An 18,050-nucleotide genomic window follows, 5' to 3' on the forward strand; every position below is an offset into this window, starting at 1 on the left:
CATCATATTTGTGCAATGCCTTCAGTTAAAACATTGAGAATGACAACATTTAATCAACATCTTTATGACAATATCGGTTGTTCAGATAATTTTTAATTGTTACATATAAGTTAACATAATATAAAAAGTTGATTTCACAGAAATATTGTTATAAAATAATCAATAAAAATTGCGCTCATTTAAGATCACTTGTATACATCCCAATCAAAATAATATACATATTAACCATTTTATTGATAAAAATCATCGATCATCATCATACATGAATATCACAATATAAGCAATTCCCTTGTTTCTTTTTTAATGTTTTCCTTTCCAATCTTTTGTTCCTTTTCCTTGATGAAGACTGATAATTACATTACACATAGGAAAAATGCAAAAAAGAAAGTAGAAAAAAAAACAATCCATTACATACTACTAATCCATTTATTACTTCTCCTCCTTCTCCTTGTCCTTCTCCTTTACTGGAACACGACCATCAGTTCCAGCTAATACGGCATACTTGTCCCTCCTTGTCAAATTAGTACACTCGAACCCCAACGTACCACCAAGTACCTTCTGAATATAATTAGCAACTTCAATCGCAGATTTCCCTCCGTTGGTACAATTAAGTTCAGGAGGGAGTTGATTCAAGAAAGTAATCTCATAAGTTGGCCTTGGATTCATGAAAACAAAATAAGGATCCAATACTTTGTAACCTCTAACAGTTGTCCCATTAAACACACTTTGTTTTGTGTTAATTGCCACTGGTACAATTCTATCAGTCAATTCAGCAAAAAGTGCACTAAATCTCAATAAAAAAGGTTCCCTACATGTTGTACCTTCAGGACATATAACCAAATCACCTTCTTCAAGCAATTGCTTAATATGAGCTGCATCTTTTTCCCTCTCTCGAGATAACGCTACGGCTTTTATCGGCGATATCATCTCGGAAAATTTACTAATACTATATGTAACACAGCTTATTTTTCTACCTAGTGCAACAGCTGTGACAACGGGGTCTAGTATAGTTCTATGGTTACACACAAAAAGTACACCACGTTGGCCATTTTTAGGGGGTGGTGGGGGTGTACCTTTGACAATAAGTTTAATACCAAGGATAATATAAGTGTATCTGACAATTTTTTCTGGTAAAGGTATATCAAGATATACTCTAAGAATTGACAGAATTATGCCTATTGGCATCCATAAGAAAGTTAAGAGTGCCATAAGTGGTGTAGGCCTTTGTACAAAACGACCGTCATGGAAAATAACTGGACTTAATAGTTTATTTCTTGCTAGGGGTTCTATTTTTGATCTTGGGACCATGTACCCCTCCTGCAATAATAATATTTTGAGTTAATTAAATAGAAAAATTATAAATAATATATGCTACCAAAGTAATTAGATATGTGCGTACTCATTCTGGTTTCAATTTATGTGACATAATTTAACTCATTAAGAGAAATTTAAGTATTAAACAGAGTCAGTCATCATATTTGTGTTACTGTAAGACTTAAAAAAAGTTGTGATCTTAAACATGTCATAACATTTTGTGATTATAAATGTTATGTGAAAGTAAAGTACAAGAAGTATAAAGATTTATCTTATATTCATAAAAAAACATAAGCTTGTGTATTTTAGTACCTCTTATATTATAACAATCTAATCATGTAAAGATTATTTTACACTAAATATATATGAGTAGTTGTGTTTTATTATACCATTTATAGCATGATCTAATCAATCATGTAAAAATTATTTTACACTATCAATAATATAGGTAGTTAAATTATCTTCATCCTTTTTGGTCCCCTCAATGTAGAGAGTTGGGAGAAAGACTCATGGGATTGGTATGCAATAATCCTTTTAGAGGTACATCTTAAATGAAAAATGAGGTGGAACGTAAAAGATGTATGAGGGCTTGTCTATTTTTATAATTTTTTTAAAAAAAATAAATGTCATCAATATAACCAAGTCTATATGATAATCTTTGTGTCCCTATGTGTCACAATTAAGATTTTGAGCGTCAAGTTTCTTAATTTTAATCTTGAATTTCTACATAGAATTTTTAAATTTTTTAAAAATAAAAAATTACATATTCAGAAACTATGTAAGAAGTAATATAAGTTAAGATAATTAACAATTTAAAATATTTAAACAAATGAAAAGATCCGATATTTTTTTAATTGACTCTCAAAATTTAAAAAATACCAAATAAATTAGGACGAATGAATTAATTATTGACAAAATAACCTTTTGTTATAGTATATGTTCAGAAAAGGAGAAACTACAAGTGTTTTTCAACTTATAAGCTGCTTAAAATAAGTCCATCCAAGCAAACTCAATTATTTATTGAAGTTTATTTTAAACACAAAATGACTTTAAGTTGATCAGTCAAACACTCAAAAAAATTAAAAACAACTTATAAGAAGCTTATAAGTCAATCCAAACGGGCTCTTAGTCTACTTTTAATAACTATATATGTAGAATTAACTAGTATCCAGTAGCGGAGTTAGAAAGAGTCTAGGGGGTTAATTTTTTTTATATATATATAAATATAGTAGACATTAAACTCCCTTTGCTTCTTCTGTTAATGTATACATACTGCTAATAAATATATGAAATGATTTAACGAAAAATTAAAGCAACCACGTGAACAAAAATGAAGAACATTATAACTTCTTACCAACCCCTACCAATAACTACTATAGATATTGTACTGCCTATATTATTAGACAACTTTGAGAGAAAAAGACATGAGAAATCTAGTAAAATTAGCAGATTAGAATAACTCTTACTCTATCAAGTCGTTAAAAGAAATATAATTACATGTAATGGTTCATAAAAAGTAAGATTAGTACACTACCCAAAAAACAGAAGGATTAACTTCATCGGTAACAGAATTTCGTTGTTTAGCTATAGAATTTGTCCATAGCTAATAGTGAGTTATAACATGAAAAAATAAATAAGGCAAATTACTTGTTACAAGATGTTAAAAAGAACAAATAGCGTAAGAATCATTTTATAGTAGTGTCAGATTGTTAGTGTGTATAAGTTAAATATGAAATTTACCTTGCATATGGACATGAAGTCGTGATCAGTCTCTCTATCTCCAAGACCTAAATCAGGTACATTTGTTCCAAATTCCTTAATAAGAGTATCCCTTTTATGTTGTCCAACAAGAACACCAGGTTTTGTTACAAATCCAGTTGCACGTCCAGATTTAGAAACTTGTAATTCTGTTCCAAGAACTTTATCAACACCTAAGAAGTGCTTGGCAAAATGTTCAACCATAATTCTTGGATTCGCGGTTACAATATATCTCTTCCCAAAAGAATTGAAGATTTTCCAAGTATGTGGATGTACATCCTCAGAATAAAACTTAGGTAAAACAGCCCTAGACACGATTTCGATGTCTTTAATCTTTAATCCAGCAAAGGATATGAAGATTAAGGTTTCAATTGCAATAGATTCTGAGATGAGTATGTAAATAAAGTAGACAATTGGAACAAATAATAGAAGTAGTAATGCCCTTATAAGGCTACCAGCTTCTAAGGCAATAAGAAAGAAATAAGGAAATGAACTTGTTGATATTAAGAGTGTTCCATCTAAATCAGATGCAATTGTTTGATTTGATCTATTAATCTCTTTGTTATATTTTGAGATTGGTTCAAAATGGGGAAGAGCACCCATTTAGACAAGTATGGGTGGGTGGGAGAAGGAATTGAATGAGAAATTGTGTGTGTTTGTGTGTATGGGATATGTGTGAGAAGAAAAGAGAGGGGTTTAAAAAGACATGAAAAAAGATGGCCATGTTACAATTGGTGTTCAAGTCTAACCATGAACATGTCATGTGGTTGAAAATAAGTGTTTTCTTTTTTCTTACTATTAATTTATGGGTTTAATTAACTTGGTGTATATATGATGATAGTGTAATTAAAGAATTTTGGACAATTATCAATTAATGAGACTTGTTATGAAGATTAACTTATGTGCTACATTTTTCTTCTGACACTTTTTTTTAGTTAATCCCCAAAAAGACATATTTAAATATTTAGTAGTAATTTTAATTTAAAATTTTTCTTTTTAATCAGAATAATTTATAACCACATAAATATATATAACTCATTTCGACCCATAAATTTTAAAACTTTCTATCCAGTCAAACACTTAAACTCTTTATTATGAAGTTGAGAAGTAAGAGGAAAGTTTTTTTTGTGTTGTGAGTTGGGGGGGGGGGGGGAGGTGGGGTTAGGGGAAAGGATAACCACTACAATGGCTTTGTAGTTGTAGAAGAAGGGTCCAAGTCCAAGTAGTTGGAAATCCATAGCAATTCTATATTAACATTCAATTAGCCTACTTTTTAGTTCTTAGACGCCGTTCTTGCCGTGCAATTATGCTTTTTCCCTTGCCCTTAAAACACTTTTCTCAGTCAATATTTCTTCTTTCTGCACAATAATTTCATAAGCCCATTAGTATTTTGAATTATTATATATACACGTACCAATAAGGGTGGTGACAAATTAAATCATGAAAACACGATTCATTTAATTCGTTCAAAGTTTGGATGGCTTATTTATTAAGGGAAACTTATCAAAATTTTACTAATTTAAAAGGTAATTATTTAGATATACTCTAGTTTGCAATATTATGAATCTTAACAGGTTTTGGTGTGTCCAGTTACATGTATCTCGGAATAATGAAGTTAAAATTATGTATAATTTGTTCTAGATATACTATATTCGAGTGGATTTGCATATATCTAGATACATAGATAAATCTTGCTCTCCTCTCTCATCTCCTTCCCATCTCCTTCGCCACTCTCTTATGTATCTGATAGCCCGGATACATGCAAATCACACCAGATATATACATATACATGTATCTGGGATACATGACTATCTTGCTCGCCTCTCTTCCCATCTCGCTCTTCTCCCTCCCTATCTTGCTCGTCTTTCTCCATATTTTAGTGTATCTGATAATAAAAATATAGATATCTAGGTGTATTTTCCTCAATATATGCTAAAAAAACTCCTAATTAGTGGTAAGATATGTAATTATTTGACAATATACGTAGAATTAGTATACATGACATGAATGTATGTCTAATAAGATTCTTTTTTCATTTATTAACTTAATCTATTTTAACCAACTTCATTCCGTCCATCTAAAAATTGAGCTGATATGCAGTCCAAATCGATCTATAGAAACATTGTCAAAAACTCATTTCATAAAAAAATTGATATGTTATATATAACCATAATAAAGAAATATTAATAATTTTATGAATTGCTTAAAAAATTATAAAAGAACAAAAAAAAGAAATTAAAACTTAGCTTAAATCGAGAGAGTTGGATTATGATCCACTTTTTTAGCCAAAGTAACTTAACTCATTTTGATCCCCCTTAATCTAGATTGATCCGTCATTTGACACTCCCACACATATCACAATTTGCAGAATAGTATACAATTATATTTGTTAAATAATATTATTTGTTGTGGGTTTTAAATATATGATAATATAATATTTTCTTGTAAAAGTTATTTTTGAAGGAAAGAAAAAACATATATTCTCCACGAGTAACTAAAATTAGGTGTACCAAATACTTTTTATATTATTCAACTTTATGTTTCCTTTCACCAAAAGTGTTGGCAATTGTTTTAGCACTATGACTTCATTGCACCATTATATTAACCAAAGAGATATTTTTTTAGAAAGGAGAGACTTAGAAAATTTGAAGGAAAAAAAAGTGACAAAAGAACAAATAATATTAGCTTAATAGTTAGTTATGAGATACGCAAGAATTTTGTTTTCTTTTGATATAAACTCCTATCTACTTAATTAACAACTATTGCGGTGAATGAAGTAGTCAACTTAAGAATTAATGAGAGAATTTTGTTTAGAAAGTTGTTGATTAAATTATTGTGCCCCAAATCTAAAAGGTAGATTCTTTAAAAACATTTTCTATTTTATATATATGATTGAAGACATCGATAACCCCTTAAACTTGTCAATAAATTTTATTTAGTTATTGAAACTATGATTTGTTCCAATTGAGTGTCTGAATACATAACAAAAGTTAAAACGAACATTTCCGGTTCAAAATTTTGAAAAAGATACCTATTCCAATTGGTGTTGAATTGTTGACGTATATAATTAAAGGATTGGGAGACATATTTTATATGATTAACTTATTTACATAACAAATGTTAAATATGATCAGAAACTTTTCCAAAAATGAACTAAAAGTGTCTAATTTTTAGCCTTTTAGGTATTTAATTGAAATATATCATAATTTAAATATCTAAATAAAATTTACGAATCATGAATTCGAGAGGTTATCGATATATTGAGCCAAAAAAAAAATCTATTGTCTTCGGATTTCCTATTGACAATATGATCCTGTGCAAATAAAATATGGAAAGACAATAACATAAATGTGAAGAATATTCTTTTTATAAAATAGTAAACAAACATTTTTTAAGGTATAATTCAACAAGTTGGACCTATTTGCCTCTTTTAATCAAAGCAAAAGCATTAGTGAACACTACAAGTTTCTGCATTTTGGTTAGAAAAAAGGAAGCTCAATTTTCAAAACTTAATTAAGCCATGAGGAGAAAGCCCTAATGAAGATGTTAGGTCACCAAACGGCAAAGGTATTAATTAGTTCATTGAAAAACTAGCTTTCTTGTGAGATTAATGCTAAACTAACCATGGAAGTACAAAAGATTTAGTTGTAAAAATTACCTCTATTCACAAGTGCCAAATGGATGGACTAAACTGAATTTGGACATGTTAAAATAGACTGAGTTAATAAATGAGCAGATCATTGACTCACCCAAAAATACTTGAGCTGAAATGAGCTAATAATCGGATCATAACCCAAAATGCTTTATTTGTTATTCACATTTCTATTTCGTTTTTATTTTTATATAAAAAAACTAATCCATTAATAAAGGAGATGTAATCAATCTTCTCTTCTACTCCCTCTAGTCCATGTTATATGTTTTTAGCTTTTACATTTAGTCCGAAATAAATAATTTTTTACATTGTCAAAAAAGATATTTGTTAATATTTTTCAAATTTAGTCAAATTTTACATAATTAAGAAATTATATTAAATTGATACTATTTAATGAAGGTTAATTTAATGAAAATACTTCTTGCTTTCTAGAAATAAATAATTTCTTCAAAAATATGCTCAAGCTAAAAAATCATATAATATAAATAGAAAGAAATATAGATTTTATATATATGCACAAAGAGAAAAGACATAAAGTAACATCTAAAGTTGTCCCGAATTTTTAAAAAGACACCTTAACTATGATGTCACGATCCAAAATGGGCCATGAGTGGCACCCACACTTAACCTCCTGGGTGGGAGAACCAACGATACAAACCCCAACTAATAAATATGACAATAATGCGGAAGCTCAATTAAATACGTTTTCTCAAAACCTGAAAGTCATCATATGAAGGACATCTAAATTTTAAAACTAGGTCTGAAAATATCAACACCAGAATAAACAATTAACATAGTGTGTCCGAAAACTAAGGACGTCATGCCATGACAAGAGATTCCATCGCCAGCTAGAATGATAGCTCACCCTACAATCCGATGAATTGGAGACTGACTAGAACTGAGGTCGAGTCGAAACCGATGGAAGACTCGTTGCACTCCACAAATAAAACAAAGAAAGATACAAGTAGGGGTCAGTACAGGACAACATGTACTGAGTAGGTATCATCGGCCGACTCAAAATAGGAATCAATATGCAATAAGTAATAGCGGGAAATCAACCGTAGCACTAAACATGTGGCAACCAACAAGATCAAGATCAAGTGACAGCACAATGAACAATTTCATAACCAATCAACAATATCAAGATCACACAGGAGGACTCATGCCTCCACATCACACTCTTTTGGAAAATGAGTTATTGGAGATTGGGTAGTATTACGCCATTTTAAGTTGTTCTCCTTTTATATTACTGTGTTGGAACGTGACACCCGATCCAGTAATACTGTGTCGAAATGTGACACACGATGCAAATATATCATGTCGGAACGTGACACCTGATCTAAATATACCGTGTCGGAATGTGACACCCGATTCAAATATAATTAATTTATCATTCTTCATGATTACATTCCACTTTATTAAAAATATTTTACCAAGCCTTCTTTATTCAAGACACCATTTTTGATAGGGTAAGTTCAAGATTATGGATTTCATGGCCTCGGAATTTCAGACCAATCACAACAACATATAAACCATCCAAACCACAAAAATTAAATGCGTAGTAAACTTCACACATTACTCAATGAATATCAATCATTATTAAGAGTCTATCTATGATATAGAATAAAAAAAATATAACCTACCTCAAACGAAGAACCGAAGTAAAGCAAGCTAATCCACCAATGTCTTTCCTTTCTTCAATGCCTCAGACCAATTTCAATCTATCAAATATATAATATCTATAAGTAAACTAATCTGTACACCAATATTATATATATGTTTAACCTAGACCCAATAACTCACCCAATTCTATAAATATGTTCATAATCTTGATGTCACTTAACATGTCAACTCCCATATTTTTTTGAATTTCAAAACTGGGGTTAAACCTTAATTGAATTAAATAATCACTTTAAAACTTGAGCCTTTAGTAACGCTTTCGAATGATCAAAATCTGTTCAAATACATAATCTTCGTAAGAATACGAATCCAATGACACCCATATAGCTATATTTATTTTCGGATTAAAATTTGGGTCAAAAAGTCATTCCGAGTCATTGAAGTCAATTCTGAAATTTTCTTTTCGATTATGTTCACTCATGATAAAATAAACTCACATGTCAAATTTCAGCTAAAACGGATCGTTATTCGACCCCCAAATCAAGATTTTATGTGAAGAACCCTAGGGTCATATTTTTTTATTTCAGCGTTGTTTCTCCACCAATATACCCTAAAAATATGTTCATAATCACATAAAAATTTAATGGAAAGGATGAGAATAATTACTTTGACGCTTTGAAATAAAAATTCCTATTTTTCTCTCCTCCTTTATTTTTCTTTTCTCCTTTCTTTTCTTTCTTCCTCCATATTTTTTTCCAACCTTTTGCGTTCTGTTCTCTTCATTTTTTTCTTTCTTTTTGCTCCAACTAATTATGTATAAAAATTTATAAACCCTATCCTTTTCCTTTAATAATTGGTATAGAGTATTAATTAAATTAACACTTTAACCCATTAATTAAATAAATTATCAAAGTTTTCCCCTCAACTAAATAACCGTAATTATCAAAAAGTCCAAAATACCCAATTAAAAATTTACGGAATGAGTCTTTTATGAACTAAAAATTCCTAATACTCAAAACGACCTAATGTGTCGTTACATATGCGAGTGTCCTATTACCCCTAAACAATTTTGAATTGATATTATTATACCATTTTTCGACCAGTCCCAGATTTTAAAAAACAAGTGTTATCACACACCAGTTATTACGTGACACAAGTTAATTTAAATCAAAATATATTTTTTTCATTTTAAGTTTTTCTTTATTTTTTTTCTCTCTCTTACTTTTTGACTTTTTTTTTCACTTGAGTTTTGAATTCACCTGAATTTCACTTCGCCTCCTACCCCCACCCTGCCCACCCCTACGTTCCAGCCCCCTCCTCAATTTTCTTTCTTTCTTCGTCTTCACCTCCCACCCTCACCCCCACGCCCACGTTCAAGTTAACCCCTCCTCTATTTTTTTCTTCTTCAATCCACTTCCTTTCTTCTTAATGAATTTATTTTTTCAAAAAAATATACTTTTTATCTAAACTTTGTTGAGTTATTGATAACAACTAATTATTTTTCTAAGAAAATTGAAAATTTTGATGGTATCATCAATTAATTTATCTCCTTTTCATATAACTTCAAAATTAGAAATGATAATTTTGAAAGAATCCATGAATTCCCCAAAGATTGAAAGAAACTTGATTGAAATTTGGATAAAAAATTAAATGATATCTCCTAATCATCTTGAAATCTAATGGGTATATCAAATTGTTCGAAATATAAAATAATATTTTAAAAATAAAATAAAATTAAAGATAGTGAAACTAATAATAGTAAAAGAAGAAGGGTAAAGTTGTAGTAAAAATGATGACATTGAAAGTGAGGTATTTTAATGGAGATGACAATGAATTTTTGAAGAAGAAAGAAACAAAAAATAGAAAAAATATTAAGAAAAAAAAAGTTAAAATAATAAGAAAAATAAGAAAGTATATTTTATAACAAAATACTTGTAAAAATAAAATTATATTCATAATTTTAGCTTGATCACGCTCTTTAAGAGAGTGTATACACTCTCTATGTCAGATGGACAAAAATGATATAATAATATCATTTCAAAATTATTTAGAGGGGTAATAAAATGTCCGTATAATTAAAATGTCTTTCTGAAAATTCGAGACAATTTCAAGCACCCTAAAATTTGTGTTCAATTATGGCAACTGGCAAGCTATATAATTTAGGCCCAGTTGAATTACGACTACTAATTTATGGCTTAGTTAGATTACAGCTATTCTCAATGACTTTTTTTAAAAATAATTTTTTACTCATGTCTAATATTGACATTTAATTAAGTTTGAATTGCACATTAAGAATTGTTTCTTGGGTTGGCACTCCCTATCATCACTAAAAGGAGATGTTGTAGTGAAATATGCCCTAAATATTGATTTAGTAATTTTGATGTTCGGCTTTTAAAAATATTATAGGACACATTTGACCATAGATATATCCAAAAATATTTGAGAAAAAACTTGGCAAATATAGTTTGGCCATACAATTTTTTATTATTTTGTCAAATAATTCAAATTCTCAAATACTAAAAAAATTAGTATTTTGGCCAAATTCTATTATTTGAGAACTTTTAAAATATAAAATTACCTCAAGCTTTTATATTTTATAAAAGCACCCATCATTTATAGTTTTGTACTGAATTTCAATCCAGTTCGTTGTACAAAATTTATACAGTTATATACATATTATTTACAATTTTTATCCGAGCTTCTCTTCGAAGTCACTTTCAATTACAAATAATAGTAGTTTTTCATATACAAATTAATGATATTTTTCTTTTATTCTCTTTCTCTTTTTTCAAATTCATGTTAATTGTATTCGTTGTCATAATTTTCGTGGAACATGTTCGTTATAAAGTGATAGTAATTATTGAAATGGGTGTCACACCGGCACACTAACAGTTTGGGTATGAGTTTTATGAGAGGACCATTGTTGACTGTTGTACTTGAGATTGATTTTGTGAAGCTGTATAATGTTCGTGAAACGGTAAATTGATATTGTGTATTTGTATGTGTTGTTTCACTATACTTTGGTTACTTGTATAAATTTCACTTACTAAACTGGTCACGTGATCCTATCAGTACACTATTGTTGTGTGTACTGATACTGCACTTACTCTTTCTTTGTTGAGTACAAGGCATCTTCAGGCGGCTACTGACAGATTTTAGTTAGGAGATTGTTGATTGGAGACTTCAAGGGTGAGCCAGCTCTTTCAGGCTACCGTGGATTCTTCTTAGTTTTAGTCCTTTTCTTTCAGACTTAGACTATTTTCAAACTTATTTGTGTTTATTGTTTCGGGGTTGCACCCCTTTATTTTAGGCCTTCTAGTTAGGAGTTTTAATACAATAACTTTTAGGTTTTAGGGGTTAATTTCCGCATTTTATGATTGTTTGGTTAAATTTTTCAGTTTATGGAAACTCAGCTTAAAACTATTATTTAAATCTGTTTTCGCATCTTTAAATGGTTGTTTATCTTAGGTATACTTAGTTTTTGGGGCGTAGTATTGATTCTCCCACCGGGAGCACGACGACTTGGATCGTGAGCCGTGACAACTTTTAACATTAATTATTTAAATTATTTTATACAAAATATCAATTAATATATATATTATAATAAAATATTCACATTAATTATTATTACTTAAAAGAGATGCAAAGTTCAAACTAAATAATTAAAAAGTAAACGGGGGACTGGATTTCTTCCTAGCTAAAGTAGGTAGAAAGTAAAAGGAGTTATAAATGCTACCTACAGCGGTACAGCCTACCCAAAGTTTAAAGGCTAAGAGAGATAGATACAAAATGGAAAAAAAAGAAGAAAAGGAAAGCAATGAGATTAATTAAGAATATAGATGATTGAAGACACAAACGATTAGTGAGCTATTGCATTAGAACGGTTTACTCAATGTGCATACGAATGGTAGAAAGATGACAATTAGCCTAAGTTTAATCTTATGGATAATTTTTTTTGCTTAAGTATTATGGAAAGTCACTAAATATTTTTTTGTAACCAACAAGTTATTCAACTTTAACTAAATATCATAAAAAGTATCTCCTTTGTTTCCTCCTGTGACTTATTACTTTACTTGGGAAAAATTGAGCGACTTATTATTATATAAAAAATAATTTAATGGCTTTTTTGTACTACTTAAATAAATTGACTAATTTTTTCGTTGTAAAAAAAGTGCAATAACTTTAACATAATAACAAAAAATTAAGTCATCACACATGAAATTAGTCCTTGCATAGGATTGTGGCTAGTAGAGGATCTAAGCGAAGTATAACAAACCTTACCGCACTTAAATATTATATTAATGAAAACAACAAATATGACAAGTATATCAAGGGTTTGTTTTTTATGGGGATAAGATGAAAACAATTATCTAATGGATTAAGATATTTTATGAAATTAATTATCCCATCGTATATTTGTGATGATTTACTATATTATTATAGTATAATTGATGAGATAAATAATTTTGGGACTAATTAATATTCCTAATTAAATACATGATAAAATAATTTTACATTTTATCTCAAAATTATTATCCCTTATCCCTCGTACCAATCAACCCTTTAAGAGTATTTGATGAGATTATTTTATCTCTCCTTCTATATGTAATAGTAATACAATCATATTAGTATGAATGGTATGATAAAACAATCTCGGAATTAGCTAATACTTCAAACAGAACATAAGATAAAGTTGATCGCAAAATATCCCATGAGATTTATTTTTTCTCACCTTCAATATGTGATAGCAATTTCACCATTTTAGTACATAAATAATGGGATAAAATAATTATTTCGGAATTAACTAATACCTAAAAATTAAATATTAGATAAAGTTAATTCCAAAATTATTATCCTTACCCCAAATGTCAAATGACCCCACTTAATTAATGTTAGTAATTGTGGTTTGTTAGAGACAATAGCTAGTGAAAGCTCTTTTGTTTAATACTACACCGGTTTACTTTTATTTATTACGTTTTACTTATCGAGATTTAATTTGATTGATTTACAAATCAAAATTAAATTAGATTAATTTATTATTTTAAAATTATTTTAGATGTTTGAAAACTATACAATTAATACTTTAAGTTGAGGTTTTTCTCATATTAAGATAATAGAAAAATATATCTTTAAATATTGGTCAAAGACTATATAATTTGACTCTCAAAAAGCAAAATGTAACAAGTAAAAGTGAATGGAAGGAGTATATATAGTACATAAATTTAGAATTGAATTCACAATATTTTACTTCTCCTATTCATTTTTATTTGTTCAGAATGAATTTCGCATACCCCTTAAAAAATAATAAATAGAGTGCATATATATATAGTTTTAGTGACTTAAAACATGATTTAGAATGTACAAAAATGCCCGTTGGAAAGAAGTTGGGACTCTGCCCATTGGCAAGAGATGTCATCTTCCCGTTGGAAAGAGGTCGGAACTCATGCAAACAAAAAAAGGCCCTTACGCTCTAGTTTGATCAGGGGGCCGCAATTAAGATTAGAGGGATAAACTTTCCCATTATTGGAACAAATATTTTATTACCAGGGTTCCTCACTTATTGTTTACAAAAAAAATTCCGAACGACCGAAGCAGAAACCTCTTCCGACAATTGAAGAAGGAGAAAGTCATTCCTATGGGCCTGGAACTATGATGAATGACGTAAGAATTTTGGGCTGGGGCTTGAGAATTTACATCTAAGTGCTTTTCTAGTTCCCAATGAGACCGTTGACTTTGCGAAGGCCTGAGGTCCCTGCCTTCTTTTCTTAAAGCTCAGGTATTCTTCCTTCAACCACTGATGAAATTGAAGCATGTAGTCTCGCCGCTAGTAGCCATGCTACCTTCTTTGGAGCTGCCTTACACACCTTATTTGTCCTGCCTGCCGCCCTTGAAAACAACCTTCCTTAGCTTTCACCCTCCCACAAAAAACAAATTTCTTTAATTTGAAGGTCCGGACTCTTGTGAAAACGGACTTCACTGTCTCAACCACCCGACTTTCCTTTCTTTTTTTTATTCTGGATCCGAAAATGCCCGTTTGCATGTAGAAAGAAGAATCATAGAACGAATCAAAAGGTGGAGACAAGGGGCGACGTATATTCATGAGGAATTATTTTCTTCATTCGCTCTGCTTCCCCCCCCCCCCCTCCAAAAAGAAAAGAGAGACTTGTTGAAAATTGCTGGTTGGGTTTGTTTATCCTACCAAGAAAGACATGGGTTTTTGGGGCATGGTAACTAAACACTTAGTTAGCGTTAGCTTTTTTTTTTGATTTCGCCAAATCAGGTCTTTTATTAACATACGATATTATTTTGCCAACTTACAGATGTAAGCACTATAGTACAATGTTGACTGCTGTGCTTTGGCGTAATCGGGGGGCTGGAACCAAAGAAAGATTGTACCCGGCGTCCCTTCCTCTCATCAGGCAGCTATCTCGAGCTCATTGAACACTAACTTTCTTCTTTTTCTTTTCTAATTGTCGAAATTATATATATATATATATATATATATATATATATATATATTTTAATGAACTTAAAACATGATTTAGAATGTACTATTAATGCTAACGAAAAATAAGAAGAAAGAAATATTATTTTTCTCTTAATATATTGAAGTGGATATATAAAAGTGAACTAAGTCGGTACTTTCTCCATTCCATATTAGTTGATCATCTTTTTAAAAACAGTTGTCTCATAGTAGTTGTCTACCTTACTAAATCAAGAAAGTATTAATTAAATTTTTTCTATATTATCCTTTCAATTAGTTCTTCTTGCATGTGTTTACATTTGTTTGTAAAATTCTCAAGAAATTTTTTAGGAGGTGAATTGATAAAATTAATTTTTTATTTATGATTTTTTAATATACGTGTAAAAAGAAAAAATGATCAACTAATATATGAAAAGGGAAGTAGTAATTAAGTATACAATAGTGGGAGACCATGAATAGGCAAGTTGATTGAACCTCATGGCACAAAATTTTAGAACAATTTTATTTATTACTCCCTCTATTTCATATTAGTTGAATTTTTAAGGGATTTTTCATTATTCAAAATAATTGAATTGTTCAAAATAATTGAATTGTTCAAAGTTCAAGATGATTGTTTGAAACTTTTTCCATATTTGCCTTTCATTTATTGAAGTTTTATATTTTCTAGGAGATAAATCAGTAAATCACACTACTTGAAAAATTATATTTATGATTTTACAAAAAACAATATTGGAAAATATGATTTAAATTTTGTCCTTAAATTTTTTTCTTAATATGTGTGCATTACCTTAGAAATTCAACTAATATGTAACAGAGGGAGTAATAATTACACGGTAGACCCCAAAAGAAAAAGAACCTCAGAATTCATGTATCATTTTATTGGTTGCCATGAATCTTGTGTTAATTGTATACGCCTGTTGCCTCAAAACAGATGCATATCAGCCTCAACCACCAAATCTTTTTCCACCTTCACAAGCTCACCCTTACTTTGTTTTTTTGGTTGAGAAAAATACATGTCCACACCCCACAACTTTTAAATTACACTAAATTGAGTAGGGTATGTGTAAAGATGGACCAGGGGAGGAACAACAAGAGAGAAACATGAAAAGGTATAAAATAACAAGCTGCAGAATTGGGCTCCATAGGTGAGAGCGTCGCACCATGCATCGCTGTGAGTATTGAGAGTTGGTTTAGATAAGTTGCGGAGTCACAATTTACATCAAGGGAATTCAACATCTACTATATATATAATTTTTTTAACTTTATACATATAATGTAATTTTTCACCGGTAAACCCCTTGGTTCCCCCCCCCCTCCAAATCATATGTTTGGATGTGAGCTACACTCTGCGAGGAGCCAATGAGCGTATGATCTTGCCTTGTCATTTGACCACTTTTTTTCTGTAACTAGAAATGCTCAGTGACAACCTCTCAATTGTCACCGCCTGAGCTCTCTTGCTCCTAGGTTATGGTGCTCATGCTTGCCAACGTGGAGAGTTGTGAGACTCTTTCCTAGTGCATTTGGAGTGCCACCCACGCCCCTTGGATACGTTAGGTGTTGAGAAAATGCGGACTAACACAAAAATATATATGGTCAAAATAGGAGAAATAAAATAGAAAAACAATGACACCAAGAATTTCACGTGAAAACCTTTTTAAATAAGGGAAAAAACCACAGGTCAAGAGGAGCAAATGATATCACTATAGTAAGGAATTTTACACTGGACAGTCATGAATACAATACTCAAAGTGACCACAACACACTCAAAAGTAATAACACTCTTTTGATCTCCCACTTTACTAAAAATATCGCTCACACTCTATTTTTCTTCACAGACTATTTTTTCTTATAGTCTATGGAATACCTCACTTTGTGTCACGACCTGAGTCTACACCCTAGACGAGATATGGTACTTAGAACCACGATTGTTCCCAAGCTAACCCTGGGCATAATACCTCAATGCATTTCATAAGAAAACTAAGCGGAATCTATAATATATGCATAAACGTCTTATTAGAAGATAACACATCCATGCAGACTAAAAACTAATGTCTGAAACAAGCCTCTAATATTTAAATCAAAAGAAATAAGTTTGCTGGGCCATGGCCCCTGGCTACCATAACTTAGTAAAAGAACTACCTAAAACTACTCTATGAAGTCCCCGAATAAGGAGGACTCATCAACTGCTGACTGAGAACTGGTGGAACCTTACTAGCCATGAGTCTGAGAATGAGTGCCAGAATCTACATCATAAAAGGATGAAGCGCAGAGAAAGTATGCGTCAGTACATGGAATGTATTGAGTATATAAGGGAACACTATCATAATCATATAAATAACATATAGAGAACAATGACATAAGGTTTATAAAATCATAATTATAATAAAGGAACTGAAAGAAACAGTTGGAGTCCATGCATAAATGTCAGTTTGAAAAGATCTTCTTTCAAAAACATATACATCAAGGTGAGTCTAAATTAGTAGCCTTGCATAATTATATTCATAATATAACATTTTTAAAATGAACCATATATGGTTAAGAACATATAGTAAAAAGATGCATAAATTGGGGAGTTTCTTATAACCGACATACACCACGTGAGCTCATGATGCCTTACAACTAACCTAGTTGGGAAGGCTGCCCTATACCTTGACAGGGTATAGGACCATACCTTATCTAGATGGATCCACTAATATGTGCCTCTCACGGCCATATAGAGTTATCCGACAATGCGGTATACTCAAGTCCTACGGTGGCACGTAGTTATGGGACTTAGGAATTGCTACTAAAGGTCCACGGACGCTAACGGAAACCTTCATCCCTAAAGTCCACTCGGTGCTAAATAGTCCTCCCAAAATAACATAAATACATATTATTGCTCATAAGTATAAAACTATCCATTTATCTGAATCATATGTGAGACTAAGTTCAAAGGTCATATCTTAAACCAAAGTGAGACTAAGCTCAAAAATCATATCTTGAATCATAAGTTAGACCAAGATCAAAATCATGCCTTAAATTAACCTATATTTAGGTTGTAAATCATATAATGTTGGCTTTCATGTTTAAAAGTCATAAATGCATAAGATACTATAGAAAGTCATGATAAACTTGAAAATACTCAAAAGTAGCTTCCATAACTTCATAAATAATATTGACACATGTTTTGGAAATAATAATCATAAAACAAAACATGTAGTTTATAGTAATTCATTGATATGC

At 30.6% G+C, this 18,050-nt stretch overlaps 1 protein-coding gene across 1 annotated transcript; it reads right to left on the minus strand.

The window, feature by feature from the left end:
* Positions 1 to 204: 204 nt before the first annotated feature.
* LOC129882370 (glycerol-3-phosphate 2-O-acyltransferase 6) lies at positions 205 to 3,796 on the minus strand. Its single transcript, XM_055956631.1, has 2 exons — positions 3,055 to 3,796; positions 205 to 1,317 (listed from the first exon to the last, which is right to left on the minus strand). Exons 1-2 carry the CDS (start codon positions 3,673 to 3,675, stop codon positions 430 to 432), a joined length of 1,509 nt encoding a protein of 502 aa, XP_055812606.1. The 5' UTR covers positions 3,676 to 3,796; the 3' UTR covers positions 205 to 429.
* Positions 3,797 to 18,050: the final 14,254 nt, after the last annotated feature.

This window comes from Solanum dulcamara, chromosome 3, assembly GCF_947179165.1.
Source record: "Solanum dulcamara chromosome 3, daSolDulc1.2, whole genome shotgun sequence".
Lineage (NCBI taxonomy): Eukaryota > Viridiplantae > Streptophyta > Magnoliopsida > Solanales > Solanaceae > Solanum > Solanum dulcamara.